Below are 26,931 nucleotides of genomic sequence, written 5' to 3'. Positions count from 1 at the left end.
CTATCCATTCCCAGCACCATACATTCTAAACCAAAAGGAGTACAGAAATGACACACTTCTTCTCCATATTAAGTGCACAGCATCTGTGAAACATTCCAGTACATCTAGATCAGTGAGGTGATGTTCAAAAGGAAATGAGAAATCAAAAATAATACATGAAAATGGAAATAAAAGCACTGCATTGCAGTCAGTGCATTTCCATGCACTGACTGAACAAAATACTGTAATTGCAATTCTTTATACCCTATACAAGTAATTCACGAAACACTGTTTTGAAGGCTTCAGGATGTTAAACGCCAGACAATGGATATGTTGTTTTACAGTGGTTTTGTGTCAGTTGTGTTGTGCAGACATTTCAGGCTATCTGACATTTAGCTGTAAGATGATAAACTGTATATCGAATCATAATATTGTACAGAGCTTACCTGTTCCGAGAAGTAGGTTTCCAAATTTTTTTCAAGATCTGGGTGCTGTGCCGTTTGGTAGACCATCAAACATTCCAGAGGCACACCTGATTACATTTAAATGAGTGTCACAAAGTGCTCTTATTTCTGAATTTTATCATTCATAATTTGTCATCAAGTTGTAAAATATTTTCCTAAGAACAAGTCATTGCAGTTCTTTATGTATAATGCAGGTAGAAAAGACAAATGATACATAATAAAAACTCCATACCATCCTATATTTAGATTTTATTAGCAAGACATGCAACAATATGATTTAGAAATCCTTTTAAGAACTTATCTAAGTTTTGCGTGGTTTCTAAGTCCCTCTTGTAAAATACAGACTGTTACCATTCATCTTCAGTGCTGTGGGTAGAACTTCTCTTTTAATAGACCCACAAGGAAAGAGAAGGGGCAATGAACTGGAGTCTTCTCCTGCAGAAAAACAAGACTGCTGTTTGTACAAATGAGATTTTGTCAAATGTTTAGTTATCCACATTCACTACAGCATATTAATGAATAATCACCATTTGTATCAGATAAATTCCAGCCTTACATTTGAATGCTTGTCCTAAATAACACTTTATGCAGTGATATAATTTGAAAATAAGATATTTAAATAATATTACACCAAGATACAGAACTCTGGAACCTCTCACATACTTTCGCAGATGAAACAAGATAGTTTATCTGCATTCCCACTGTCTTCTCCCAGTGGAACCAGGCCAATTTCTTGAACTAGAAAACAAGATTTGAAAGTGCATATCAAAATAAACAGCATTACAGAAGACATAAAAATACAAATTCAAATTTAAGCACTTTACTTTAATTCTGGACTCAAAGTAATGTACTCAACACTATTATATGCTCAAATGGTCAATATCAAAGGTTTTAGCAACAGATTATTTATATAAGGTGGGCTTATAGTTAGCAGGCTAATTAAAATAAATGTAAATTGAAAACTACGTACAGTGGAGCAATGGCTTTTGATATATATATAAACACGTCTAGAGGAATCTTATTCCCTGTAGATATCACTACATATCTAAAGCTGCTACAGTATATCAACTTAGTGTGACCATCAGATTTGTGGAGGAACATGGCACACAGTTGTCTGACACTAGTCAAAGATCACTATTATTGTTCATAGGAATGAGTTCCTCAAAGCTCTATTTGTATGTGAACTAAATTTCATTGCTCCAAGGTGCCTAGGTCTCATGATACAGTTTTTTCCCAGTGTATGAAACCAAGGTTAAGAATGAAGTATTAAACAGAGGCATTTACAGTATATGTGCTGTAGCACCTAAGTGACAGTCATGTGTCAGCACTCCCGTTTCCACAATGACTTCATTTTTATCACAGCTGGGATCAAATGGTATAGCCCGGGGCTAGACGTTATTAATTCTTCTGTTCTGTTCCACTGTACATTTCCCTCCATCCTATTTATGTTGTAATTGTTGAAGAGATCCTCATCAGCAGGATCCACTGTGTATTGGTAGGATCACAGTCTTGTCCAGTAATAGCATGAGTTGAGAGTGACAAAGTTGGCCACTTTTGTATGTTACACAAACATGATATAAATGCTATCTGAAATGAAATGCAAACTTTAATGGAAGGATGATGAAGGACTGACACCAAAGAAAGACGATTTCTGTTCACCACATACTGCAAATGCTTTTACTATGAGTCACAGTAAACTAACACTGTTAGGAAACCATCATTAAACTCCTTATCAAAACACAACCTTACGTTAAAAACCAAGACATTCTGCACAACAGAGATTACTCACATGTAGAAAGAAGGACTGAGTGGATCTGCCCTCTAACACAAGACGAGTGATAAATCAACCAATGTCTCCTGTTCACACGTTTAACAGTAAACTGTGAGTTGTTACAAACCAATTTCCAAGCAAACTAAACGCAGTGTTTATCATGTTGATAGATTAAGGCAGGATACACAGGTGTCTGGCACAGAAAAGGCTGTTTCAATTATCAGCTAATGTGTTCAAGTCAGAAACAGCAGGGTCTTGTGAATCCTCCAAAGGTGAGGCACTTCCCTGACCTTGCCAGGAGCCTTTTAAATGATAGATGAGGCTTCACCAGGACAGCACTGGTATCAGTGCCTCTTTCATGGCAGGTGGCTTGTGGCAGTTTAAAAAGAAAACATACCCCATAATTATAAGAAACCCATAATCCATCTGCAGCACACACAGTGAATTCTGAACACTTTTTAGTCATATGTTTGAACATATCAATCATCGGCTGCATAAATGCATCTATTTACATTTACTCCGCTGAGTCCAACCTTGTTAAAAAGGCAGTTGGTGATAGTTATGTTGTGGCTTTTACTGTACCCAACTGGATGTGTCATTTTCATTTACAATCCCTATCTAACACAAACATCCCAGTTTTGTAAAAGGCACTGATGTTTGGCTTGCTTTCCCATATGTAACAGAAACATATTCAAAAACAAGTCTGCAAGCAGAGGGTTTGGGTAAGCACAATCCCTCTCTCTTTCTGTATTAATACCTTCTTCACTTATTTTTTGAAACCTCTTTATTTGCGAATCAACTGATCACAAAGGAAGCATGACGAGCACAGAGAAGACCTACCCAAGGCTGCAGTGGCTTTCCCAACAACATAGGTGTGCTTATTGTTCCATTTATCCTTCAGCCCTTTGCTCCACTCTGTGCAGATCAACAAACAAAAAACACCCGGCACATTAGTCAATGTGTTTTCTGTTTTATGTGTGAAATATACAACTTGCAAGTGTCACAATTCAGATGGTAGTTTTTCTTGTGGCAAGCACAATTCTTTTATAAATAACCTATGCCAAAAACTCAGTATTTAAAGTTAAAATGTGAATTATATTGGTGTACTCTGCTAAAATGTGTAACATACAGCATGTCTCAACCCTCTAATTTCAGGCTTATAGGAATTCAGAGGAAGGCTCGGACCAGATGTGAGGCAACGGAGCACCATTGTTCTGAAGGTAACATTTATCTCAGCTTGAATGAAAAGCATGAGCAAGGCAGCAGGCTGACTCTAGAGGTCTTTCAAAGAGAGTTTGGCAGGTTTTTTGATGCAACTATTAACAAAAACACAGGTGCAAGCAACTAACAGAATTCAAGAATCATGGAAGAATTGCTTTCCATTCCAAGTCACTGAAATTAAATTTGTGTTGGACAGGATTCTGACAGGCCAGGTGTTAGAATTTAAGAATTCTCTCAAACTACAATAATACACAGATAATAATAGATCACTGTCAGGGATGCGGCAACCATTTGTTCAGTGAAGGTTATAATTAAACACAGGCTTCTGGTCTTGTTTTATTTCCATTTGTGTATTGTGGCTAACAAGCATATGAAGGACTGGAAAATAATAATTAGATATCATGGGGGTTCGTTGAAAAAATGCATCTTCTATTATTTCAGATAAGCCATCACATTATTAAAAGATTCTAAAGTAACATATTTCAACACCTATTAAATGTCAAAACACTCACTAGGAAACCAATTTTCATGGCTTGCACGCTGTCACATGACAGAAAATTAAACCCAGGGAGTAATATATTAAAAGAGTACTGGAGTGTCTCTTGTGAACAAAAATGTGGTTTCTTACAAAATATTTAAAATGAAAAACACCAGCATTACACCTTTTTTACTATTTTGTATCATTATTTTACCACTTAATTTAAATCATTTGCATTTTTAAATTCCTATCCATCTCATATCGTTGATTCAGTTTTCAATAAAAAGGCTAGCTAGATTAATTTAGTTGTATTGCATAAACACATTTGTAATTTTTGTCAACTGTCTTATCGTCCAGTATAATCCTGTCACATGTTAAAATAAGAGGCTCTGTACCTGCAACGAAAACATCTTTCTAGCTGCAGGCTGTCCTGCAACTGTGAAATGCAAAGCTGTTGTTAAGAGGAAACCTTTTTTTGTCTTCATGTTTGAGCAGTGTCGACACTGCATTGCAAATAAGGCTCACCTTCCAGTGATGCCAGTGCTTTCTCTAGTGAAGAGGGGAGAAAAGCATTTCTGACCAAACTGATAAAATGAAACTACAATACAAAAGGCTTCTTCTTCAATGGGAGCTGTTTTATTGAGCTGGGTGCAGTGGTGACTTATGTATTAGGGTGAATGAGTCCACCTTTCTGACAAGTTGGATGAAAAGAGATAATCCAAACTAAGCTTTCACAGAGAAAGTGGTTTGTAAATATTTGACCACTATATCGTAAACCTCTGAAAACATCTCTGATGTGTCCACCTGTCAGGCTTCATTGTTCCAGATCGCTGCTTTGTGTATACTCCAGCTGTGTAAAGCAACAGGACAACAGCTCTTAACTTCCCTTTGTGGAATTGTCTGTACTGGCCATGACAACAGAGGTGTAGGGAGGAATATGGCAAATGCTGACATCTATGGGACATTTACAGCCCCTGCAACGCTTCGCTTCAGAGAGCTGGAATATGAAGATCTCCAGATGAAAACATCCAATACAACTGTGCCAGTCTATCTTTGCAAGTGAAAAACTGGCCATGTTACTGCTTGGCAGAAAGTAAAGACAGTGAAGTAACATTTACAAGCCAACCAAACTCCATAGTCTCCTTTAGTCAACCAACAAGAGGTATAAAACAATTCACAATCGCCACCATGCTATCTTTATCATGTTCTCCATTTTAACATTATGACATATTCACTTACCATCTCTTCTACCCTTGTCCTCAAGGCACTTTCTCACAGCCTCCACAGCCCTCGGGCTAGTGAAGACAAGTCCGCCGTACTTCTCAGGGTGAAACAGCTAATAAAAAAAATGTTTTATCAGACTTGAATATACTAGTAAATAAATTAATTGTAACATGCAGCCCATCTGTATTCATGGAAAGGATTTTAACCTGTCAGTAACTATGTGAGACTCCAGCGAAATTGTGATAGTCATTGTATGTGATCTGCAAAGCACATGCTGACACAAGAAGGTTTTCTTTCTAAAGGAATGGAAGATTAGATCTAAGAAATGTGAAAAATGTGTAATGTTGGAATTGTAAGGTATCATAAGACAAAATAACAGTATCCATTTTCTCTTCATTTGATCGTGATTCATTATGAACTCCGGAGTGTCTTAGAATAGCTTTTGCATTCAGGCTTTGATCTGAATGACTGTCATTTAAAAAAAAACAGCCTGTAACAGTACGATCATGTCAGGGGAATGACACAAAGATTATCCCTCACCTTTTCTGACAAAGTGTTCAGTGACACAAATTCAAAAGACAAAACAGGTATCAAAGTAGCCTTAATTCCACAGGATGCCAGCTCCTACAAAAGAATGAAAAGTGCACTGCAATTAGGAAGAACTTGGTAGATGACATGTGGAATAATGAGAGATAATTAGGCAAAATAGAAGACTTTTAAAGATCACAAAACAGAGCGTGCTCGGCCACAGTTAGTACTACATTTTTCTGATTAATCTATCTTGGCTATTATTTCCTATTAACTTAGACAAGTATTACACAAAAGTCTTCTCTTCTTTGTTTTTCAGTATACAAACCTTTACATAAGGGTCAGAACTGGAATCGGCTTCTTTGGATTCTTTTAACAGGAGCACATTCATCTTCAATGCAAAGACAAACCACTGTCTAAAAAAAACAATTAGCAAAGCTGTAATGAACAGACAATAAGAATATTATATAATACAAACGAAATGACTATGTCCCACTTCCCTCATGGTCAGAAAACTGATTATCAATCGCCATTCAGCACAGAGGCGGTTTTCAAAGGCATGAGTAAGCACAGTGCACACCCACTAACTGACAAGCGTTGTTCTTCTGATAGCGTAACTCAAAATTCCCACTGCTCTACTTTTGCCATGTATATCCAAAATGTATGCAATGTATACAAACATTAATTTAATAATAACAGCACCCAAGAATTTAGTGCTTTGAAAAACGGTTGTGGAGTATAGTTCAGTAAGTTTAGTAATAAGCACAGTAAGCTAGGCTTGACTTGTTTAGCTGAGGGCAAAACTCCTGACCATAGCAGGAGGAAGCTGGGACCTCCATGCAGAGCCAGAAGTGACCAAGGTGTAACTGCAAAAATCAAGGAGATATGCAAAAGACAGATTGGGAGGAGATTAGGTACTTTTGTTTAGTATTCATATTTGTTTGTAATTCATCAAATGATACCAGGAATGATTATGATTTAGGACAGTTTAGGTCAGTTGAACTGTGCTGTTGTTAACCCAACTGAACCTCCGTTTAGTTTCTCTTTTTTTACAATACTAAACAGACATTTGTTCAGATCAAATCTATGGTGTGCGCAGTGGCAAAGCCATGATTCAGGCAACGGGCGGGTGTGTTTGGAAGAGAAACACCTATTTCACAACGGATGATACCACAACAGCTGGTCAGCTGCCATTCTTAAATGACACACCTTCCTCATATTTGCCCCCTCTAACTCTTGGGTAATCCCTGTATTCTTCCCACAAATAAACCCTGAAACTCTCAGTACGACGGCTACTAATCTGACTAGGTGTTCAGCTGTCTGGAACACATTAGCTTCGTTGCGGGGTTTTCATATTGTCCTTATAATACTCCAGCCCGTCACCTCTGACCTCCACAGTGTTAGGCAGGAAATGAACAAACGCAACAATTTTAAGATCATAGGTTCTGTTAGTAGCAACGGAATGAGATGCGGATTTTACTCGGAACAAGCATAGTCATTTATTTTTAATTTTGTCACTGTAGCTTCTTCATTAACTCTATAAGCTTGTATGCATCAATTTATTTTATGAAAGCGTATAATTTGGCAAAAGACTGATCACGGACAATACAATCATTTATTTTTATACGTAGCCTTCACAGTAATTAAATACTTTGTTGAGCAGTATCCTACATTAAACGTTACACATCGCTGAACACCATTTCTGTCAAAGGTCGAATTGGGGACGCAAAACAGCAGATACAGGAAATCGTTACAACGTTTAATTTCATTGACCCCCCACATCTCTGCTCCTGAAACAAATGTTACTGACAACTCGCACGATGATTGTGTATACGCAGTGGATAGATAACTGCCCCAAGAACAGAAATTATAAGACATACTTCAGCAGCACAGCCTGAACAGCTGTTCTTCCGACAACAAATTACGCTGAAGAACTCGGATGAAGAACGAGGGAAAAATCAAGAATCGTGAAGAACAGAGGTAGACAAAAATACATTAAAATAAAATCATTTTTAAAAATGCCATCACCATTCCCATAATAAATGTCATATACACTGTAAAATGTATCACATTATTTCTAAGTATGTTATCTTCACTTATATGTTATATAAATAAGACTCCCCTCGAATTCTTTAAGTGCTTTGCACCAAAACCCTCCCCTTCCTCCTTCGGTGCTTCCCTTATGAAATCGAGTGGAGGTTGAACACATTTCCATGGCGTCTACCACGTTGAACATTTCATGCGAGAGACAGTTTGAGCCAAAATGGCGTCCATAATTCTACAGCTTCCCACACCACTTAACCGTAAGAATTGCGTGTGCAGGTCCCCTCCTTTTCCTCTTCTGTGTGTTTTGGCAGCATGGCCTCTTCTGCGAAAAGGCGAGCCGTAGGAATGGGGGTCAACCCGGAGGAGAATGAGGAGGAGAGCTCGGAGGAAGAGGCATCCGAGGGAGAGGAGGACAGCGAAGACTCCGATGAGGAGATACACGAGGTAAAATATATATACATACGGTACTGTATATGATTTTAAGGTTGTAGGAGCCTCCCGCGGTTTACGGCCAGATCGCATTCTCAAGTATCTCATGATTTATTATAATTACCTACAGTATCTAGACAGCAACAACTTTGACGTGTTAGGCAAAACAATGAACTGTTTCAGAATATATTTACAAACATTACAGATAGGGGAAGACTATAAAAATGTGGTATCCACGTGGTTAGCAATTCCCCGTTGACCTGCCGTGTTTTGTTTTACTTGATAGGAGGTGAAGGTGGACTTTGAGGCACATGCGATCTCCGAGAACGATTTTAACGGGATAAAGAAATTGTTGCAACAGGTAAATATATATTATGCTTTAACGTCGTTAAAATGACAGTTGCTACACCAAAAACAACTAGCAATGTACAGAACCATGTTTACAGTTTTTAAAAGCTAAATAACTACTATCATGTTTCCATACCACATTTCATGAGACATCATGTATAGTCGACTATACTATAGTATATAGTCAAATATATAATATATTATAAAGTAACAGAAAACGCCCTCTGCTGCTGGTGTCCATTGGAAATGACATTCTTGTGTGCACACCTTGAACATTTGATGAAACGGTAATCAGTTCAGCGATGTATTATTTTCATATGGAGGATATTAGTTAAAACCACAAGCACTGATGGTTAGCAACAACGGTGAGAATGATAAATTGCAGAGATATGTGAAATGTATTCAAGTAATACATTTGCAGTTAGTTGAACATAGGAATTAGCGGTTAGCAAAATTAATGTTGTTTTAATGTTGGTGGTAACTGTTTTGAGAATAGTTCAGGTGGGTAGCTGCGTCAGCATGCGTAGGCTGCAAAGGAACAAGTAATAGGTTTATTCCATGCTGAAAAAAAGAAGAAAGAGAACACAACGTTTCGGCCGTGGAGCCTTCTTCAGGTGTCACAACGTTTCGGCCGTGGAGCCTTCTTCAGGTGTCACAACGTTTCGGCCGTGGAGCCTTCTTCAGGTGTCACAACATTCCGGCCGTGGAGCCTTCTTCAGGTGTCACAACGTTTCGGCCGTGGAGCCTTCTTCAGGTGTCACAACATTCCGGCCGTGGAGCCTTCTTCAGGTGTCACAACGTTTCGGCCGTGGAGCCTTCTTCAGGTGTCACAACATTCCGGCCGTGGAGCCTTCTTCAGGTGTGACACCTGAAGAAGGCTCCACGGCCGAAACGTTGTGTTCTCTTTCTTCTTTTTTTCAGCATGGAATAAACCTATTACTGTTTTGAGAATTTTGCTTTAATTGTCAGGATTTTTGCAGGTGCCAGTGAAACTTTTAAGAAGGCGATTTGGAGATGAAAAATGTCAACAGAGTGCGGAAATAACATTTAATTGCTTGTTCTTTGTATTTAAATATAAAAATATTATATATTTTAGCAAGATCTGATTTTAGAATTTGTGATGGTAGGTCCGTGTCATTGTTCTTTGAATATCTGCAAAGGAGGTGCAGGTATTCAAGTAATGTATTTTTATTCTAGCTGCATGTACGTCTCAGACATAGGTTGTTTATTATTAATTCATAATTAACAATAATTAAAGTATAAATGCTCTTGTCCTCACAGGTATTCTTGAAAGCCACTGTAAACATTTCAGAGCTGACAGATATCATCATCCAGCAGAATGAAATTGGAAGTGTCATTAGAGTAAGAATTTTAATACTCTCTTCAAATTTCAAGTTTTTGTTTGTCATGTTTATGCTTGTGTGTTTCCTCACGTTATTAATGACAGAACAAATAACATACAAATGACATCACAAATTGTTGGAGACAACAACATAAAGCAATAGCATGTGTGCCAACAAAATAGTGGAAAGTGGCATGTAAAATAGCAGTAGCAGCAGTATGCATAAACGTACATGTAGCAGCAATATACATGACATTATACAATAACAGCAATATACACATTGAAGGGTAGTAGCTGTTATTTTAAGCAGCATTCAAACAGCAGCAATATGCAAAAACCAGGTAGTGACAGTACTGTGAGTATTTCACACTGCTGTATGCTTTTTGATATTTCATTTAAAGTACATGCATATGTGTTTTCACCTTGTGATACTATTAGGAAATGCAAACTTGGCTTTCACCTTTATTCCGGTGATGTGGCACCAGCTGTCTCAAAATGCTAATCACCAAAATTTGTTCAATTTTAGATGACTTTTACTGGCACCTTTTTCACGGTGTTAAGAATTCTGGTGTTATTCTTGACAGTTTAGTTCATGCCTTGGGTTTGTGACTAGAACTATCTTGAACTAACTTGGAAAACACTGGTGAGATTGAAACGTGCCTAAACAAGAAGGAGGCAAAATGCTGCTTCACCATGTTCAGAGTGTCTCTACTGGCTGACTGAAAGTGCTTTTGTGTAATGGCTTGTGTTTGTTTACCTTTTATGCAGTGTTCTGGCATGTATTGCAATACATTTTATGTTGCTGTTTTGTTAAATGGCCTTGATAATTTTTTAAAACATTTCTAGGTGCATATATTGCACAGTGCAGACATGTGATACTTGATCTTTTAATCACTAGTTTCTGTGCCAGTCCAATTTTATGTAATTTAAATCTGTAATAAAACACTTTTTTACTAATGAGATCAATCTATTATTTCACATTATACAGTTTTGAAAAGCCGATCCACTTGAAACACTAGTGGATGGGATATTGGCGGTCTTGGTCTATTTAATAATAACTGTGATCACTGCTCTTCTCTTTTTTTCAGCAAGGTGAAGTACCCGAGGATAGTGATGATGACGATGATCCTGATGAAGTGTTTGGATTCATTAGTTTGTTAAACCTCACTGAAAGGAAGGTAAGCACTCCAGGCAGTTACTGGGGAAGTTGTTTGCCAGTATGTGATTGTACAAAAAAATTGCTAAAGCTTAACAGCCCCCTCTCTGGTGGTTTTCACAGCGAAACCAGCTAAATGAAATCTTCAGCCTAAAATGAAATCATCCCTTGTTGGTGCCTTCATGTTTGCTTTCGATTGGTGTGCAGGACACCCCGTGTGTGGAGCAGATTAAGGAGCTTATCCTGAGCCAGTGTGAGAAGGTCGTCCCCCAGGGTGTCGCAGAGCAGCTGGAGAAGATCATGAGTGATACGAGCAAGCCTGTGGGCCTGCTGCTCAGTGAGAGGTTCATCAATGTGCCCCCACAGATCGCTCTTCCCTTGCACAAGCAGCTCCAGTGAGTCTTTCAGCCCTAGTGCTTGGGTTTCACAGTTCCAGCACTGGAGGGTGGCAACATTTATTCTCAACAGTTTAAGATCTATAAAAAATACCAAACTGATTAAAGTTAATCAATAATTAAGTCAGTTAGGTCATGTATGATCTTAACTGAAAAAAAACCCAAGCAGTTTCTGGGTTCCTCAGAGGACAAGAGTTATGTGCTTCTGACCTACAGACAGAACAAAAGTACAGCTAGAAAAGAAAAGGATTTTAATGTCACTTTCACAAAGGATGGATTTATTTTTTTCTAATGCAAATGAGATGTTATTGCAATGTATAGTAATGTGTCATAGCTTTGAAAAACCTTAGACAATTTCTAAGATTTAAACCTTAGAAAGTCAAATAGAAAACTAGTGAGAAACACATATTAGAAAATTGACCTTGCAGATTCCTTATTTTTAAAATGCTGAACAGCAATGCTGATTACGTACTCTTAGTTAATTATGTGCTATCTAAACATGAACGTGAGCCCCTGTACAATATTGGTGCTGTCACATGTTCTAAAGCTTTTGGATTAAATTTGTACAGAAGTAGGTCATTGCACTCCAGATTGAATGCTTTGTGGAAAGGCTAAAGTTCCATTACGTTAGTTTTAATTGCTGGAAAAAAGGAAAACAAGTCTAATCTGGTGTAACGTTTAGTGAGATAAAGCAGAGTGTTACTCATATTTCCAATTCCCCAAAATTCAGGGAAGAAATAAGACAAGCCCAGAGGACCAACAAGCCCAGTGGAAAATGCCATTATTACCTGATGATAAGCAAGACCTGCAAGGAGGCAAAGAAGGGAGATTCTAGGAGAGGGGGTCCCCAAAAAGAGGAGGAGCTGATGTTTGCGAACGCCGAAGAGGAATTCTTCCATGAGGTAAACCAATCTGAACTTCTGTGGTCTGCAGTTTTTTTATTTGCTCGGTGTTTGGATAGCTTCCCTGGCATAGATGGGTAAGCCGTGTGCATGCTAAACCAACCTCCTGTAGCAGCTGTTAAAGGAGAGCTGTACCTGCTTGGCCAGGTTTCACAGGGTGTCCAGGATTTAAGACATCATCTTCATCATGCAGTTCACATTGGAGTTCCAACTCCGCTTAATTTCTTTTTTTTTTCCGCAGGAAGCAGTCATTAAGTTCAATTACTCTGTCCAAAATGAAGCTGACTCTTGCCTGGGTGGACGATGGAACTTTAATGATGTTCCAATGAAACCATTCCGTACAGTGATGTTAATCCCCGCCGAGTGCATCAACGCAATCATGGCCAAGCTGAAAGAGTATCTGACGGTATGAGTAGCATTAAAGATGTGGGATAGCGGTTCGTGTGTGACCCTCTTTAGTTTGGAATTTGTCAAAGGAATTGTCAAAACTGGCTCTTGATACATACTGTGTCAGATCTAGTGACAAGTCAGGTACAGTTTTGCTCAAGAGTTATGCAAAATACTTTAAGAAATGTACATACTCTTTGTATTGAAAATACTGTAAGCATACCGTTGTATCAGAATGTAAGCTTACACTGCGGTGAAAAGTAAATGATGTTAAGGACACAACCATAGTTTGAATTCACATTTTGTTCCTTCAGGAATCTTACTGATCTTTCATAAAAAGGGCATATCGATACTCCCACCCATAGGAATTCATCGATATTCTTTAGCAGTTGTTTTTAAGAAACAAATGCATTTTCAGATTTGGATCCTAGTACACTTAAATCTGAAAGTTTTCAGCATGTCTTTTAAGAAATGTTAAAAGAGTGGGGTGGGGGATATGCTATCTGCTTTTGCAGACTGCCTGCCCTTGAACTTATGAAATCAAGTCACAAACTGCACCTGAAACTTGATTAACATATAATTAGTTAACAATAAAACAGACAATGGCCCTGTCAGCATGGGCCCTGGATAGCAGGATGAGGCTTTATCATTTAATAGATTTTCATTCTCTCTTAGAGAAGATGTGTTTTTAATCACATGAGGAATCTAAAGTCAATTAATAAAATGCTGTGTTAATGCTTGTTTCATCTATACTGTAGCTGACAAGTGATTGAGGGATGTTCACAATAATAATTTAATCTGTTGTTGCTGCTAGAAGTTTATATTTTTATTTAAGTGCTGCTTTGAACAGATTCAGCAGCAGCAGTTGGCTTTTAAAATGGTCTTTTTACAGTCTTCATGAAATTCCTTCTACAGCAACGAATTTTATCCTACCTTTCTTTTGCTTTAACTTTTTGTCTATTGTGTCAATGGACTACATTCTGCAGTAGTTCTACCCATTCATTAAAAAATAATTCATTTTATTTGCTATATTATGTAGATTGATGATTGTGTGCTCTGCAACAAGAGTGTACTAAAGATAGCGAGGAACTTACTCTTACATCAGTCATTCAAGAAAATAACCTTGAAATAACCACCTCACAGCCAGGTGATGGCTTATATAAAATCCAAGCAGCTGCTGGCTGTCCTTTGGCCTGAGGTTCCACATGTTTCAGTACCTCATGAACGTTTCCAGCAAAGACACAACACCACTCTAGTTTTAAATAATTTAATCATCCATAAACCATGTACCATATACAGTATATATTATATTCTTATCAAAACCACTGTACTGATAAAATTTTTTTGAATGAACATGTATTACTTTAACTGAAGTAAAAACAAATCTTTTAAAGACCGCAAGGTGGTTTTTCTTCATTTGCTCCCAAATGTATCTATTGCCATGGTGATCTCTTCATCTTTGCTTGAGTATTTTTTTCAGTAAAAGATCATTGCTAAATTTACAATCAGGTTTTATAATATTCTTCGGACAAAACTGCTTCTGCCCTATGCATTATCTAAAAATGTGTAAGTAGTAGCCTGGCAGCACTCGGAAATAACCTCATTTTGAGCACTGTATATGCAACGTGGAGCTCTGCTCTGATTGTAAACACAGAGCTTACACAGCACCACTCCCTTGCCACCAGTGAACTCCGCCATGGCAAAAAAACAGGTCTTCTCCAGCAGTATTCTACACTGTTACATATACCTTTACAAAATGAACAATGAACTGGATTTACAAATGTCACTGTATAACACATCTCTCATAAGACTGATTTGCTTGGCAGTCCTCGGGCACGTCACTTGGTAGCGTTTGTGTGTCTTGTTTCTTGTTTTTATGCACTGATGATACGTGGTCAATAATATGCTGCAGTATATCTTTGCTCTCACTAGGGGGCAGATTGTAAAAGAAGTATTGTGGTGCCATCTGAATGAATCTGAAAAACAAAATAAAAAGGTTATTTATTTCCCTATTAAGACTTGCAGGGTTATGGCTAAAATACCAATAACCAATAAAAGGTCAGTTGTTAAAAATATACTTTTTCACCTTGGGTTGATGGACCCATCTAAATTAATTTGAACTTCATCTTTTCATTCCAACAGTTGATGTTATAGTTTTATAACAGCATACGATTACACTTTTTGTTACAGATATTTGTTTTGTATACAATATGCTGCTCTCCACATTTCTTTGACAATTTCTTTCACAACTGAATTAAAATTGAAATTTGACAATTTTGCACCAAGTACTAGACTTTTATTCAGCGACAGGAGATTACTGTCATCGTCTTTTTTTGCAGTTGTAGTAACATGGGATTAAAAGTCTACTCTCCAATCTTTTTTTCCAATTTGTGGCCTGCGTGACTAAGTAAACAGTCCCATTTGCTTCTTAGTAGTTGAACACGTAGCAGTGGATTAGAAACTATACAAACGTTCCTGATCCCTTGTGTAAATTCTTTTTATTTCATTTTTTTTGGAGGTAATTCAGGTATTTAAACAAGTCTTATATTAGCCATGGGATTTTTTTTTTTTACTGTAGGCCGCACCTGCTTTTATGTAGGAATCAACAATAAATGGTATTGACTTACACTTCGGGTGATATTTCAGAGACTGTTCGGATGCAGTTATTTTCAGACAGTGTGTATTCATGAAACAGGACCCACTCTGGCAAGCCCAATTTGTCTGCTTTTGAACCATAGCTGGAGAAAGGATGGATCTGAGCCATGTGTTTGTGTGTCAGCATAAAATAATTGCCTGAGCCGTCTACATCTCTTGCAATCTAAAAGAAGAACAGAAACACATTCAGTAAAGAGTCTGTTGCTCGACGGTGGGGTTAGGTACACACAAGTTTCAAATTATTGTGAATATGTACATCTTGTACAGAAAAATTACTGTGGAAAGTTGTTCAAAAGGTGATGAATATTTGCTTAACGGTGACAAATCTAGATGGTACAACACTTCAGCACTCAGAATCACACTTGGACAAGCAGCAAATTTGTTTATGAAATAAAAACAAAGACTTTGGTTTCCTTTGAGCCAATTTTTATCAATTAAGTTTACCCCCTGTGAAGCCAGTATTCTTTTATGTACTTTTTCTCCTTGCTGTTTTCTAATGTATGACTCGGATAAGCAGATTTTCTCTTACCTGCATAAAATAGCCAGACAGGAGTGCTCTCTTTATATTCTGAGTGTTGCACTTCGTTCCAAATGAGGGCTCCGAGATGGGGAGCTCAATTCGTTTTAAGATATCCGTCAACTCTGATCGAATGGCATCGGCTGTCTGGAGAGCAGGGTAGCTGAGAAAGCACTCTTGGCACCACTTCTCAATACTTGCATCTTAAAAGAGAAATATATATATATAATTATATATTTTTCTATAAAATAATCCCCCCCCCCCCCATCTTGAAAGTACACAACACAATGGTAAATACAGATTCTTCTTCTTCTATATCTTTATTTTGTAATACTAAAACAATATTTGTTCACAAGGCGAACAGCTTATTTTCCTTGTTTTCTGCATATGTACACAATAACAAGACAGCAACCAGGGGATAACAAAAATCGTATTGCATGTTTCGACAATGAATAGAATTATTAAACGTTGACTGAAGATACCATTCCCAACTGTAAAGTTGATAGTGTGCAGCCCTGTAAGTTTCAGAAAATGTCATGCCACTTACGTTGACTTTGCTTATAGGCATTGTAGACATTGATAAGGGTGAAATGGTCTCCCTCTGGGTGCTGGAATTTCATGTGACAGTGGAGAGCTGCTTGTTGGGAGCCAACAGGTGGTTCCAAGAAACAGCCTGGTGCTGAAACAAACCAGCATACATGGTTAACATACATGACCAAGCCAGTTTTCATAAACAGCATCTGACCCAAGACAGCTGCCCTCACAGAGGAGCTACCAGGGATTGACCTGCATGTCCATATGGTGAAATAAATAATAACAAGGACAAAGACTTTTTTTTGTTATAAAGGAGTTATTTATGGGGAGAACATGCTATATCAACCAACAAGCCAAATGTTAAAAGTAATGAAGTTCAAAGGGGCTTCCTTTTCCCTTTTGCATTGTTTCAAAACCAAATAAACTGTCGTATACTATCTCCCTTAACTTATCACCTAGACCTTTTGCCTTTGACGATACCTTACATGTATGGTTTGTATACATGTAGGAGAATTACACAATATGAAGAACATTATCCATAAATATGCACAACATTTTCTGTATGGTTTTCTAATGCTTTGCACCAACCTAATTTTACAACACACTGGGTTTTCAAAAGGAAGCCCAGGATCTGACAACTGCTGGGATTTTCAAAGTTGCTTCCTTCAGAAGTAATGGACCTTCCTTGGATATAATACCTGTGAGCATAGCTGCAATGGTAAGCATTTCACTGACACAGTCAAATTCACAGGAAGCCAGGAGAGCTTTCGCCATCTGAGGATCCAAGGGGAACTCTGACATGATTATTCCGATTTCTGACAAATTTCCATCATCATCTAGAGCTGCAAGATAATCCAGTTCTTCCAAAGCCTGCATAAGACACTCTGGATCTGGAAGTGTAACAGACAATAACATTTGAATATTAATTTCAATTTGTTTCCACACTCAATGAAGGAATAGTTATAGATGCATATTTACGTATCTCCTACAACTTTAGTGTAGTCTATTGAAAATTAAAGTAAGAGCACTTGTATAGAAGGCACTGCATGTAGGATACCCACAATCTTTAGTGGGTAATACCATTTAAAAAAAAAAACACCAATAAAGATTTACAGCAATAAATCTCGACTCCCAGAAATATGGAGGAATTTTTCAAGTCATTTTTATAGCGATACAATTTGTTACACAATGTGAGATGACACATTTTGTAGCTGATTGCGAACTAAAAAAAGCAGCCTTGCCAATATGAAAAATACTCCCTGAGAGCTATTGCATGAAAGCTTTTAAAAGTTATTCAATATTCCTTCCTGAACAAAGTGCAAAAGAATGGGACTTCCTGTTCATTGTGCTGAAGAGACTGACAAAGCAGAGCTGTAATCACTAATGATCTTGCTCCTTTATACCATCTTCTGCCACACTGTAAATATGTAGCTGCTACAGGAATAAATCACAGTTAGTCTTTCACATGTTGGGGCTGCTCTGATTACCAACAATGGTCCCTGGCTGAATGCTGTCAGCTCTGCTAATGTACAGCTGACTGACTCCAAATAACAGGCTGGGAGCAGGCATTCCTGGCCCATCTGGACTGTTTACACCAGCCAAATAAACCTGGGTTGAACTCCTGCCTTCCCTACTTAACATTTAACTCTCACTGTTCTGAAGCTTTTCATTTTTTTTTGTAAAACTGTGCAGTATAAACCTCTATTTCCAGCCAAAAAAACTGTTTTATTGCAAAATTATTTAAGTTATCAAGTTTTTTTAAGATTCAGGTCAAAACCTAAAAAATAATATACACACTGGCCTTGGTGTGTATGTAGCCGTCTTTAATTGTGACTTATGATTTTTACTTACCGTGTAAAGTAAAAATCCACTGGAAAGCCCCAGTCTTATTTGTTTTATAAGTCATCTGTTTTTAAAGATTAGCACCACCTTTAAGCTATTGATGAATTAAGCAAATGGATTACAAATGAAGTGTTCCATATCTTTAGAAATCAGGGATTACATGGTGACCGACAAATTATACTGGGACTGGGACACTCAGGGACCAGGCCTGAAGATCCCTGACTTTCATGATGGGATCCAGGAACTGTATAAGTCCAATTCAGCAGTACTTCATTTTCTTTTACCTGGTCGGTCTATGAATTCACAGTGGCCCAGTCCTGCAATATCCATCCTCTTCAGGAAGAGCACTGTGGGTGTGAAGTTGGACTCCAGAATCTGTGGAGGATTCTCATCTGGCAGCTCTGTTTCCTCTGGGTAGAGGCAAAAACACTTCCCTAAGAGGATGAATAGAAATGAAGAGTAGTACTTAATACATTCAAATTTTTCCGTTATGCCATTTACTGCTTGTTTGAATTATTTTGTCCAGGGTAGCACAGTTGTGCGGTGTGTCTTGCTGCCTCTCAGCATTTGGGCCCCGGGTTCTGTTTCTGTTGTGCTATGGGATGTTTGTATGTATTCCACAAGCCACAGGCATTTACATGGCTTTTCTCCCACAGACAAAGACAGGCTGATAGGTTAACTGGCGTCTGTGAAACTGGCCCCAGTGTGAGTGTGTGCATGTTTGCACCTGTGTGTACCCTTTAATGGACTGGTGTCTCGTCCAGTGCTTGTGGGATAGGCTCTGGGCCAGTTGCTGAAAGTGATGGTGATAATCTTGTCCATGTTAAAACAGTAGACATTAGCAACAGGATAGAATTTTGCTCTGGGAAACCAAAGGTTTTTACAAATCAGTTTTGAAAAAATTAAAATAACAGTGGCAAAATGTGGCTGTTCCAACTCATCATAATTGTGAATTCTTGATTTTTAGCACTGTGATGCATAAGTATTTTAATTTATTACATTGATACCACCTTAAAATGTGTCTGGTAAACTCTTACTAACCATAAAAATAAAATCTGTTAGCTGTTGTGTCACTTTAGACGTTTAGAACAAGTGAAGAGGAACTTGTTCAGTAAAGAGATTCAAACTGGATTTCAATCCCACCTGCTGAACCCATAAGCTGCTCGCGCATCTCTGCCTGGCTTTTACTGATTGGTCGCACCACAAGGGAGTTGGCTCTGATCCGAGGATTGTATACCTAGCAGAGGGAATTAAAGAGTTGTCACACGCATCAATATCGTAGCCTCTTGTGGGAATGCAAACACTGCAAATACGGAAAACACAGCCTGCAACAACAGACTTCACGCCTGTAGGAATTTAAAAGTGACAAAATATGAATGGTTCTTCTTTAAGTCTTTTCCTATTATACATTTATATTAAAGCTCATGTAAAGAATGATTAATAGTGGTAAACAATGCACATTACCATAAGCTAAAGAAAAAACTAAAGAACATGAGAACGAGCCAGTAGGCAGATGCATGAACACTTAATGCAGCTTTGCAAAAACAATGATACAGTGAAATATTGCACATGCCAACACCAGATAAGTCTTCAGATCAATTATCTACCTAAAGCAGCACAAAGCAGTTTTGCCAAATTGAGGTTCACATGTAGGTTAAATAATTAATCTAATCCAGTGGCATAAAACGAATCATTGATAAATAATTGGAAGACCAAGATTGTACACAGTAAAGCAATTGGACATTCCCAAGTTTGACTGGCTACAGCTATGGCTGGAGAATGACCCAGGACACAAAAACATAAAACCTTGATGATATGGAACTTTTATCCAAATTCCAATTATATAAGCTATGAAATGATAAAAAAAACGTTATTTGTTGTTGCAAATTAACATAGAGAAACAAAACTGATGAAAGGTCTATAAATGTGTTACTTTTATCCTTTCTTTCACAATCTTTGCTTAGGGAAGGCTTGTTTTCCCTTCTACAGGCAAAGCTTATTTTCATGTTTAATACAGTAAATTGTATCTGGTCCCACTTGTATGGGTGCATGAACATCCTAGTAATCTCTTTCGCACTCACCAGCTAGTCTTCTGTTATAAAATTACATTAGATTGCCCTGTTTTGTGCAGTAATTCAATGTTAATTCACTCACATATCTTTTCTCAACCCCAGTGTCAATGACAAAGTTCACAGTATCCACTGCCCAGAACAGGTCTTCCCCCTGACTAGTGGTCAGGAAGACTCTTCTGTCAGGACACTTGCCGCTCTTTCCCTGCTCCTCACTCTGGCTGGGGATACACCCCCCTTTCTCAGGGCTCAGGGGAACAGGTACCAGCTCTCCCAGCTCTGGGCTCAGATTTGCTCCCTCTTGCCTGATTATGTCATGAGCACAGTCAACCTCCTGAAACAAAAACAGTGTAGTCAGATTTCATCATACGAACAAAGGGCCGTTGCCCAGTCCTTCACAAATCCCTATATTTTTTGGAAGTTCATGATTCCAGTTAACCTAAACCTTGCACAAGATGTGTTACTCAAACTTAAATCACATAATCAATACACAGATACTGTATTCTATACTTGAAGAAAGCTTGTTCACCTACTTGCAGAAAACACTAAGTTCTATTATCTTGCATTATGTCTTTTGCTTCTGTATAATAATCTATGAAAAACAGCCTATGCCATTTTGTTCAACTAAATGCTTTTTTACTTATACTTTAGAATGCTCTAGGCATTCCAATGCTAACTGTAACATCAATGATTAATGCCATTAAAAAATTAATGTCAGCTAACTACAGAAGTAAAACTCAAGGCTTTATAGGACAATACACTTTTACAGGAAAGGAACTATACAGGAACACGGGGAGAGACCAATAAACGCACTCTTAATAAACACAGAAGAGATGAGTCGGTAAATATTTAACATACTATATTTAAGAAGAATTTTGTGGTTTGGAAGACTTACAGAAAAGAGAAAAATAAAGATTTCACATCCTACAGAATAATATGAATTAGAACCTATTAAATACTATGTAAAAAACTAAAAAAGTCATCCCAGGCAATTGTAAACAAGTGAACCCTATCTTGATGAAGAAACCATTTAGAATCAAACCTGTTAAACATTGGTCTGATCAGCAAACCTGTAACTTGGTAACACTATTTAATAAGTGACAGCGGTGTGGGGTAGTAGTTAGGGCTCTGGACTTTCAACTGGAATTTGGTTCAATCTTGGGTAGGGCACTGCTGTTGTATCCTTGAGCAAGATACTGCACTGAGATTACTTCTGTAAAATGCCTAGCTGTACCTCTTTATATATTTGGACAGAATGTGTCAGCCATATAAATTAATAACAAATAATATCATACCTGTGATGATGCCAAAAAGACCACAATATCTCCACCTTCCTTTGTGTGATGGATCTCTAATACCAGTCGCAGTGCTGAATAGAAGTAGTCCTTTTGGCTGCTGTTGCTGTAAACCACCTCAGCTGGACATGGGGAGTCTAGCTTTATTAAAGGGATGTTGCCATAATATGTGAGCAGCTTTTTGGCCATATGCGGCACAGTGAGAATCACCACCCTCAGGTCTGGTCTCTGCACTAAAATATCCTTCAGCAGCCCCAGTAAGACATCGGTGCAGACTGTCCGTTCATGGGCTTGGTCAACAACAACTACTCCATAGTGCTCCAGCAAGGGATCTGACATCATTTCTCTGAGCAACACATCATCAGTGCAGTATCTGTAAAATACGAGGAAAATCCTTTAATGTGTTTACTTTTCTGTGGATTAATATAGAGTTCATTTACACTGAAACACTCACAAATACTGCACCTGGTCATTTTTTCCTACTGAACTTCTAAGATGGAAATGGTATACTGCCTTCAGCACAACCTTCTGCATGATGCACAAGGCTAGGGTACAAAAACAGATGTTTGTCCCTGCTCCTATTTCTGCTTTTTCTTTAAATTTACTACCGACAGAACTGCAAGACATAGCAGCACCTGTTAAAATTAAATTAAGTCTTAGTGACTGACATCTCCTCCCAATACAATCTATTGGTTTTGTCAACATCTATCATTGATAAAACTTATACAAGCCTGGCTGCTTTCCTTATTCATTTTATAACTTACTCTAATGCTGTTTCTTCTTTTCTCTGACCCCTTACCCCTTCATCTTTTGGAAATCTGTGCTACCTCTATAATTGCCTTTTCTCTTTTGTTAGCTTCCTTGTCTTAAAAGCCAATATAAATGCTAAAAAGCAGCATATGGGGTGAATACTCCATTTGAATGAAGTGCAGCTGCAGCTCAACCCCCAACCTCCAAGCTACCCCCCACCCCTCTGCCCATTGTTGCTGATTCTTTAAGCGGAGACAGCCCCTTCAGAGGGGGTCTGAGTGTGTGTGCGTGTCTGAGTCTCTGTGTGTACACGGGCAGGAGTAAACGCAGACTACACAGACCTCAGGACAGTGTCACTGGAGCAGCAGGTCTCCAGGGGTACACTGTAGCCCACTTCGTGCCCGATGTTGACGTCCATCTCGTCAGCCACCCTGAGCGAGAGGCTCACGGCCTGCTGTCGGTGGATCTGACTACAGACCACCATTCCATGCTGGTACTGCGCTGACAGGCAGAATTCCGCACACCACTGAGGGATCTGCAATGAGGAAAATGGGAAAAAAGGCCAACAACAATAAAGTATTAATCGGATGATTTTTTTTCCCCCAACAACCATTACTCTACTACGAACTTCTAGTTCCAGTATTTTCAACATTATTACACTACTACATAACTCTGCCTACTGCATCTGTAGGGGCATCTCAGCACTCTGTGTGATAAAACAAACTAAGCAGAATCAGATTTTATGACAGGTTAACACATTTTCTTCAGGCATATTTTCTTGGAAGACATTTTAATGGTCTTCCCACGTATGTCTCCTCTGCAGGAGAATCAGCTGGGTTACAAATAATAAAAACAGCGCCCCATCCTCATAACACCTTAAGAATGTAAGAAAGGTTACAAACAAGAGGCCATTTTACCCATCTAGCCCTTCTGGTAATTAGTATTTCATTGATTGAAGAATCTCACCAAACGTTTTCTTGAATGAAGCCAGGGTATCAGCCTCTATAAAATGTCTTGGTAACTTATTCCATATTACCACAGCTCATTGAGAAAAGAAGTGTCTCCTGTTCTTGTTTCTAAGCGCACTTCCATGCAGCTACCACAGATGCCCTTTGGTTCGAGTTTCACTGTTCATTCTGAAGAGATACGCTTAGTTGATTTTATAAATGCCTTCGAAAATTGTGAACACTTGTATCAGGTTCTTGTCTGCATTATACATCATATGCAGGGCTCCAGACCAAAAAAATACCTTGGGAGCCACTGGCTCCTAAAATGAAACATTTGACTTTTTTTAGTCGCCAAATTACAGAATCCAAATAGTTCGTCTGCAATGCACCCAATAAACTCAGCACATGCGTTGTCTTTATCATACGTCTTTGATACAATACATCCATTCTGTTCTTTTTCCTTAGCAAGATTTGGGAGGCATATTGTGTGAACGGTAATTCCTCGCGTGCGATCATGTAGGCTGCATTAAATTTCATTTTCACTTCTTAAAAGTCTTTCTCTGTTTTTTCACAGGCCCGAGAGACAGCCCGGGCTAAAGGAGTCTGCCTTGGGGCAAACTTCGCAGTTACACAATCACGAGCTTTAATCAGTATGCTTCTGACTCTCCCCATGTTTTTTTAAATGATTCGTCCCTTTGAAAAACTCAGTTTTCTGCAACTTCCTGACCGGCTTTAGAGCAAAAGTCTCAATACATCATTTGTTTACCATTCTCATGCCTAAGCCAAGCAAATTCCTGAAGCCACAAAGTTCTGAAATGCCGTTCAGACCTGTTGACGGATGAATCGAGCTCTTTAAAAAAAAGTCTGTAATTTTACGTGTGTTCTAGCGCGAAGCTTCTTAGCTTGCTACCTATTAACCTAAAGTCACTGCCGCGTGCTGCGACGAAGGGGCGTAAAGGCGTGCGCTCTAAAGATGGAATTAAGTAACGCCTCATCGCCAGATTAAATTTGACCACATAATCGACAAAAATAAAGTTTTGGTGTCTGTCGCTAATGGCAACTAGATTGTAAATTATTGTCGCAAATTCTTATTTTTCGTCGCCATCTGGAGCCCTGATATGCCAGGTGTTTGCCAATAAATGTCATTTGTTAAAAAAAAAAATTTATGCTTTGACAGTGTTTGCTAATCCTCCTAATTTGACATCTGCAAACTTGAAACATTTATGAACTTTACCAGAATTTCGTTAATTGATATAAGTTAAGAATATCTGTGGTTCTGGTACAAATCCCTGGGTACTCCACTAATTATGTGATCCTGATTTGTTATTCAGCCCATTCCACTAACGGATTCGAGCAGTTTCATCGCACAGTTTGTCCACTTTATTTGACTGATCAATGCTCACGCTCATCCTTCTTGTTTCAAAAGATAAAAATAGCATTTTATATGTACTTCAATTTGTAACTCGGCAGATGCAAAGATTTTCACATGTGCTTTATATATGAATATCCAATGGATTTCACCGGCGTTCTTTAGAATTGTTTTATGTTCTTTTAAAATCGGTGAAGAAAGTTATCATAAGAAGGCTTATCAGTAGGTGGCCATTAAGATCCTGCCCTACGCAGCTCACAGCTGGACTTGCGTCTTGTCCAGCTGTCGTGGTTCTTCTGTCTGACAGCCTGTGGCCTACAAAGCTGGCCTTCTGTTGCAAGCATCATTCAAAGCTGTGCTTAGCAGCTCATTAGGAGGGTCATATTAAGCAGCAGTCGCTTGTGCATGTAATCTAAGGTACACTTCAGGTCGTCACAGTCTGGCAGCTGCTTTACATACTGTAGATGTTAAAAAATAGAAACCTAGCTGGCTTACATTTTTAAAAATTACTGGACACTTCATGTGACCTTAAAAATGACAACCTCCGCAGCAAATGGTTTAAAAATGTTATGGTCAGGCCAGTGATTTTATAGTCAAGCTTTAATTCTAAGCTTTAGAAAAATACTTTATTATACATCTTGAAATGTTAGTGCTTTACTTTATGCGCAGCTTGCACTTCAATGAGAATGGCTGAAATTCATGGTTGTCTAAATGCCATTTTTAAAGTTCATCATAACTCAGGAGATGTCAAGTATTCTCAATCATCAAAGCCGCTGATCACATTTAATCACTGGACTTCTTCAGAATCAATAAAGAAAAACAAGAAAGGGGCCACAGGTGGAAGATAAGGGAAAGCTCGCCGAGCATTAAGAACAAGAGCTCTACACAAAAGAGTGTGGCTGTCTGGAATAAACCACCCTATCAAATTGTAAAGGCCTTCTTTTTACTTCTTTAAACAGCTGGATGAGAGTCTTGGATCAGTTAGCTACTACCAACTGAACAAGCTAGAAGGGTTAGCCGCCCTTTGCTGGTAGGTTCTCTTCTATTTGTAGAAATAACTAACAGGTTAAATATTAACATCTTTAATTTATACTACTTGTACAAATAACCTCCTGTGAGACAGTTTTGGTCATGTTTACTGAACCACTAAATATAGCCATCACAATAAACTGAACACAGACTCATTCATTAAGTTCCTTAATGAATGTTCTCTTTTGTATGTGTACATTTTAGATTTTTTGTCTCTTCCAACGTTTAATCAAATCAGACAGTACCGTGACTATTTGCTCGAGCACAGTTTCGAGCACTCTGGGAACAGGAGCCAAAGATTTGGGTTGGCAAGCTAAGGTGAGAGCCAAAAGACATTACGAAAATGGAGACAAACCATTATTGCATTAGTGTCTGTGGTCAGCAAGGTATATTTAACTCTCAGTTGGTCCATGTTTTGCTTAATCCATTTATAAGACACTGAATACAACAAGTTCGGTACAGTACAACTAGACTGAACTGGAAAATAAATGTGAAAAATATTACACAAATACGGTATGAATTGAAAGCGCTGAATGTTTTTAATAATCTTATGTTAAACGTTAGGTACTGCTCGTATTATTGCCTCGTACAACCTTTTCTTGTCCGCATCTTTTCTTGTATTCTTTCAGTTTTTTTTCTGTACATAAAGGTTTGAAACCATCAGATACTAAATCCCAAGTCTAGAAGAGACTGTTTGAACAGCACTGAAGCATAATATATTTTGCAGAGCTGTAAATTGCAAAATGTGTTCACAGGAAAACTCGATCCAAAAGATTTCACAAGAAAGTTTAGGTACATTTCTGCTAAAGCCTGTTTGGTAACGACTAAACAGGTTTAGCAACTTTTTAAGTTAAACTTTAACCAACCAAAATGTTCATTAAAACACAGAACAATGTTTACCTAAGGCGATTTCATTATTTTTAGTTCCAGGCCGAGTTAAAAGGCGCCAAAATCATTTAACTTGTAACATCCTGAGCCACATTCCTCCTCACTCACCTGCGTACTCTTCCCAGTTTTCGCTGTCCCAGAGACTATTACCAGCTGGCTCTTGGCCAAAGTGTCCAGAAATTCACATTTGCCTTTCCAAACTGCAAGAGTCTTTCTTTCCTTGAGCAATTTGTAAAACCTCGAGGAGTAAGGCAGTCCGTCGAACTGGTTCAGCTCCAAATCTTCACCAAACACCGAACCCTCCTGTTCGTGTCCTTCTTCGAGGTCGGAATCCGATTCCCCCAGTAAGTAATCTTCCCCCGACAT

General features: G+C 38.3%; 3 protein-coding genes across 6 annotated transcripts in view; 1 reads left to right on the top strand and 2 right to left on the bottom strand.

Moving 5' to 3' along the window:
* uros (uroporphyrinogen III synthase) overlaps positions 1 to 8,248 on the bottom strand; it is an 11,255-nt gene extending 3,007 nt beyond the window's left edge. The window contains exons 1-8 of one of the 4 annotated variants that reach the window (XM_006630514.3): positions 8,175 to 8,248; positions 5,994 to 6,081; positions 5,678 to 5,761; positions 5,153 to 5,249; positions 3,055 to 3,129; positions 1,107 to 1,181; positions 795 to 878; positions 426 to 511 (exon numbers count right to left, since the gene is read on the bottom strand). In XM_006630514.3, the coding sequence (XP_006630577.2) occupies positions 426 to 511; positions 795 to 878; positions 1,107 to 1,181; positions 3,055 to 3,129; positions 5,153 to 5,249; positions 5,678 to 5,761; positions 5,994 to 6,081; positions 8,175 to 8,248 (663 nt within the window). Of the gene's footprint in view, positions 1 to 425; positions 512 to 794; positions 879 to 1,106; positions 1,182 to 3,054; positions 3,130 to 5,152; positions 5,250 to 5,677; positions 5,762 to 5,993; positions 6,082 to 6,476; positions 7,524 to 7,545; positions 7,809 to 7,967; positions 8,052 to 8,174 lie in introns of those variants that run through there. The other 3 variants (XM_015346787.2, XM_015346784.2, XM_015346785.2) reach the window with 3 other exon arrangements.
* bccip (BRCA2 and CDKN1A interacting protein) lies at positions 8,024 to 14,066 on the top strand. Its single transcript, XM_006630410.3, has 7 exons — positions 8,024 to 8,155; positions 8,427 to 8,501; positions 9,770 to 9,850; positions 10,919 to 11,008; positions 11,194 to 11,381; positions 12,112 to 12,283; positions 12,525 to 14,066. Exons 1-7 carry the CDS (start codon positions 8,024 to 8,026, stop codon positions 12,693 to 12,695), a joined length of 909 nt encoding a protein of 302 aa, XP_006630473.1. The 3' UTR covers positions 12,696 to 14,066.
* Positions 13,924 to 26,931, bottom strand: LOC102693491 (putative pre-mRNA-splicing factor ATP-dependent RNA helicase DHX32). The gene is made up of 11 exons (XM_006630513.3): positions 26,674 to 26,931; positions 22,674 to 22,867; positions 21,583 to 21,955; positions 20,373 to 20,621; positions 19,362 to 19,455; positions 18,503 to 18,652; positions 17,075 to 17,266; positions 16,390 to 16,521; positions 15,855 to 16,045; positions 15,298 to 15,488; positions 13,924 to 14,646 (listed from the first exon to the last, which is right to left on the bottom strand). Exons 1-11 carry the CDS (start codon positions 26,929 to 26,931, stop codon positions 14,454 to 14,456), a joined length of 2,217 nt encoding a protein of 738 aa, XP_006630576.1. The 3' UTR covers positions 13,924 to 14,453.

This window comes from Lepisosteus oculatus, chromosome 4 (genome assembly GCF_040954835.1).
Source record: "Lepisosteus oculatus isolate fLepOcu1 chromosome 4, fLepOcu1.hap2, whole genome shotgun sequence".
NCBI classification, from domain to species: domain Eukaryota; kingdom Metazoa; phylum Chordata; class Actinopteri; order Semionotiformes; family Lepisosteidae; genus Lepisosteus; species Lepisosteus oculatus.
This window is presented reverse-complemented; position numbering and strand designations above follow the sequence as displayed.

Bases quoted from the DNA above. Each gene is read 5' to 3' on its own strand.
- bccip (XM_006630410.3), top strand. From the start codon at position 8,024: ATGGCCTCTTCTGCGAAAAGGCGAGCCGTAGGAATGGGGGTCAACCCG. The intron at 8,502-9,769 runs GTAAATATATAT...TTGTCCTCACAG, and splicing joins TAAAGAAATTGTTGCAACAG to GTATTCTTGAAAGCCACTGT. The intron at 11,382-12,111 runs GTGAGTCTTTCA...CCCAAAATTCAG, and splicing joins CCCTTGCACAAGCAGCTCCA to GGAAGAAATAAGACAAGCCC.
- LOC102693491 (XM_006630513.3), bottom strand. From the start codon at position 26,931: ATGTCGGGGGAAGATTACTTACTGGGGGAATCGGATTCCGACCTCGAA. The intron at 18,653-19,361 runs GTGGGATTGAAA...TCATCCTCTTAG, and splicing joins GCAGCTTATGGGTTCAGCAG to GGAAGTGTTTTTGCCTCTAC. The intron at 15,489-15,854 runs GTAAGAGAAAAT...TTCTTCTTTTAG, and splicing joins TGTCTGGCTATTTTATGCAG to ATTGCAAGAGATGTAGACGG.